Below are 4343 nucleotides of genomic sequence, written 5' to 3'. Positions count from 1 at the left end.
TGTGTTAGAGAACCTAATGAAAGAAAAAACTCGAGATTTAACATACAAGAGGCGAATGACTTCAACTTCTTCATAAATGAAGCTGGCCTGGTTGAATACGCTATGTTGGGTTGTTCGTTTACGTATGTAACGGATGATGGGTTGAAACTTAGCAAGATTGATCGAGTGTTGGTTTGTCATTCATACCTATCTGTTTGGCCTTCAACGAAATTATGGGGGCTACCGAGATACAAATCAAATCATAGACCATTACTGTTGCTATGTTCGGATGTATTTTTTGGTAAACCTCCCTTCAGGTTTTTCAACTCGTGGCTAAAGGAGGAGGGTATTGTAGAAGTTGAAAAAAAGGTGTATGATGGTGTAACATGTTTGGATCTCCCAGACAAACTGTTAGCAAAAAAACTGAAAGTTATCAAAGCTGCCTTAAAACCGTGGTGCGAGAAAATAAATAAAAGGGACAGGAAATGGTAATTGAGCTTCAAAAAAAGGTTGACAAGATGGATTTAAAAGCTAAATCGGTTACTTTAACCAAGCAGGAAGTGACCGAGAGAGACTTGTGGCTGAAAACAATAAATGAGTTGGAAGACAATAGGATGGAAGATCTCAAGCAAAGGGCGAAAGTTAAATGGGCAGTAGATGGAGACGAAAACACAGCTTTCTTTCATGGGGTTATAAATGGACATCGGAAGAATAATCGAATCAATGGGCTGAATTTTGAGGGAGTCTGGATTTCGCAACCATATGAACTTAAGAATAATATAAAAAACGTACTTTGAATCAGTTTTCACTGAACATGTGTTTGATAGACCGAAATTCATAAATAACAGTTTCAAAGTACTTTCTTTATCTCAGTCTGCGATGTTGGTAAAAAGATTCTCTAAGGATGAAATTAAAGATGCGGTTTGGAATTGCGGGGGAGAGAAAACGCCGGGTCCGAATGGCTTTACGTTCAGGTTCATCAAAGACTTTTGGGAGATATTAGAAAAGGATTTTGGTTCGGCTCTTGAATACTTCTATGTACATGGCAAGTTGAACAGAGGATGTAATTCGAGCTTCATCTCTTTGATCCCTAAAACGAGTGACCCTCAATTGATCAATAACTTTAGGCCAATCAATTTGATCGGTTGTATTTTAAAAGTTGTTACAAAAATTCTTGCAAACCGACTCAAGAAGGTTATGGATTATTTGGTTAGTGATGTGCAAACGGCGTACATAGAAGGGAGGAGTATTCTTGAAGGGCCTTTGATTATTAATGAAACTATTTCTTGGGCAAAAAGTAGTAAACGAAAGATCATGCTTTTTAAAGTAGACTTTGAAAAGGCATTTGACTCAATAAGTTGGGAATTCTTAGATTCGGTTCTACTTCAAATGGGTTTTCCGGCTCTTTGGAGGAAATGGGTTATGGGTTTATTAAGGACGGCCAGAACTTCGATATTAGTAAACGGTTCACCAACTTTGGAATTTGCAATTCAAAGGGGAGTCAGACAAGGAGATCCATTATCCCACTTCTATTTATCTTGGCAATGGAAGCACTACATATTGCTACCGAAAGTGCGGTCGATGGGGGTATCTTCAATGGTATCAAAACGCCAGGATCAGGTCCGATTATTTCACATCTTTGGTACGCAGACGATGCATTATTTGTTGGTGAGTGGTCTGAGGAGAACTTTCATAACCTTGCTAGACTTCTAAGATGCTTTCACTTATCTTCGGGGTTAAAAGTAAACTTTTCCAAAAGTAAAGTTTTTGGGGTGGGTGTTGCTAATAATGACATCTCGAAAATGGCTTCGATACTTGGGTGTGAAAAAGGCTCGTTACCATTCATATATGTAGGCATACCGGTCGGCTCCAACATGGGTTTGGTGAAGAACTGGAAACCCGTAACTGATCGTTTTGAAAAGAAACTAACTCTATGGAAGGCACGGACGCTATCATTTGGAGGAAGGATGACACTTGTGAAAGCGGTAGTAGGTAACCTACCTACTTATTACTTCTCGTTATTTAATGCACCAATACATGTGATTAAATATTTAGAGAAATTAAGGCGTAGGTTCCTATGGGGGGTTGTACTGATAAGAATAAGATGAGTTGGGTACCTTGGTTTAAAGTGGTGGCTCCAAAACAGCAGGGGGGTTTGGGTATCGGTAGATTGATGTCGATGAATAAAGCCATGATGGTAAAGTTGATTGTGAAATTCCGAAATGAAATAAATCATCTCTGGACGAGAGTAATTATGGCAATACATGGGAAGAGGCGGAAGTATTCGATAATTCCTATAAAAAACTCAATTAGCGGTGTGTGGAAAAATATTGTTCAGATGGGGAAAGGATCAAACCTGAAATTTTCTAATGTCGAGAAGAGGAGGGAGCTGCAAATTGGTTGTGGAGACAAGACTTATTTCTGGCTAGACAAATGGGCCGGTGATTTTGCATTAAAAGATCGATTTCCCAGCTTATTTGCACTTCAAATGGATAAATTCAGTTTAGTTCAGCATCGCTACAGCATAACTAATGATCAAGTCTCTTGGTTATGGGGTGGAGATACAACGGTTACTCAACTGGAGTTGGCGGATTTATGGGACGAATGTAAAAATTTGATACAAAATGTTGAACTAAAAAAGAAATACGATAGGTGGATGTGGAAACAGGAGGACGAGCGAGAAGAGTTCACTATTGGAAATCTAAGATCAGAGCTGGATAGTATGACTTCGATACCAGAAACGCAGGTTCTCAAGTGGCTTAGCTGGATACCAAAGAAAATAAATTGCTTCCTTTGGCGAGCGGTGCTAGACCGAATTCCTACAAGAGACGCGTTAGCTATTCGGAACATACAAATCCCCTCGGTTGTATGCGCATTATGTAGTATATGCAGCGAATCGGTTGATCATCTATTGATTTCCTGTCAATATGCTCAACTGGTTTGGACGGCAATCTCGTTATGGGTCAAAATTCCTCCGAGATATGTGCTAGGTTTGGTGGGATTATTGGAGCACATTCAATCGCATTGTTCATCACAAGAAAAAAAGAAGGCGGTATACATGATTATTGCGGCAACATGTTGGATACTATGGCGTATTAGAAACAATGTAATTTTCAATGGCAAAACAACGAATGCTTCAAGGAAAGTCGGTGACATCAAAGCACTCTCATTTGTATGAATAAGAGAAAGGGCTGGAAAAAAGGATCTAAATTGGGAGGCTGGGGAGAGTTTAGTCGTTTTAAATGATCTTATTGTAATTTTCTTCTGCACTTTATTTGTTGTTGTACCTGTACTCTAATGCCTTAGCATCTTGCTAAGGTTTTTGTTTTGTTTGTTTACTTAATATATCACCGCCTTTTTTCAAAAAAATTTACAAGGTTCATATGTCGGCCCATGTGATCAATACATATCTCGGTCCAATAAGAAATTGATTATTATCAAAGTTGTCGGCCATTTTAATTGTGAATATCAAAAGTTTACGAGAGGTGTCAGGTCCATTTATTACATCTTGTTTGGCCCAAGAATTGCATGTGTTTAACGGTTCAATTGAAAAGTTTATCTTTGAAAATAAATCACGTGATCCCTTTAATTGTTTGACAGTATATTTAGGGTTGCAAAATGGGTGGGTTGGGCAGGTTTGGCTAATGGGTTAGAAGGGTATGGGTTAGGATGGGTTTGGGTTAGAATGGGTTTATTAAGAAATAGGTTAGGATGGGTTTAGGTGAAGATGCGTTTTGTCAAGATGGATTTGGGCATGATAGGCTAAAAATATAAATAAATAAAAAAAATCAAAAAAATTCAAAAAATTCAAAAAAAATAACTCCACTCTGCATAGCGCCATAGCGGCAAACAAAACAGGGCATGGAAATGCCAGTCAAAATATGCAACATTTACCTAATTAAATACGGGTGGGTTAGGTTATGGTTTATCTCTAACGGGTCGAATGGGTTATATAAAAGAACTTATATATTAACGGAGCAAACGCATCTCCAAAGTGTATTCTATTTCATAAAACCTTCTAAATTATATAACTTTTGTAATAGTAGAGTTATCATAACCATTAATATTATATAAAACTGGCAAAAACCGGATAAAAAGTGTTCTTGCAACCTAACCCAGAATAAAAGTTTACCCATTTGGATCCGTTGCTCCAACAGTGGCATGGAGACTCTACAATGATCATCAAGCAACAAAGGAAAGAGACAAATTCAAACTTAGAACTATATAGTTACAGGCAAACCTCCTGTTGCTATTTTTACTCATCCTGTTGCTATTTTCATGGCCCAGCATGAGAATCCGGTCAAAAAGACATGAGAAAATTGGCCATAGGATTCTTCAATTTCAAGCGATTTAGGCTTCAACAC

At 38.1% G+C, this 4343-nt stretch overlaps 1 protein-coding gene across 1 annotated transcript; it reads left to right on the top strand.

Moving 5' to 3' along the window:
* The first annotated feature begins 2233 nt into the window (after positions 1–2233).
* On the top strand, positions 2234–3157 carry LOC110866755. The gene has a single exon (XM_022115899.1). It carries the CDS (start codon positions 2234–2236, stop codon positions 3155–3157), a length of 924 nt encoding a protein of 307 aa, XP_021971591.1.
* Positions 3158–4343: the final 1186 nt, after the last annotated feature.

Source organism: Helianthus annuus, chromosome 15 (assembly GCF_002127325.2).
Source record: "Helianthus annuus cultivar XRQ/B chromosome 15, HanXRQr2.0-SUNRISE, whole genome shotgun sequence".
Classification (NCBI taxonomy): domain Eukaryota; kingdom Viridiplantae; phylum Streptophyta; class Magnoliopsida; order Asterales; family Asteraceae; genus Helianthus; species Helianthus annuus.
The sequence above is the reverse complement of the archived record's forward strand: the minus strand, read 5'-3'. Positions and strand labels throughout refer to the sequence as shown.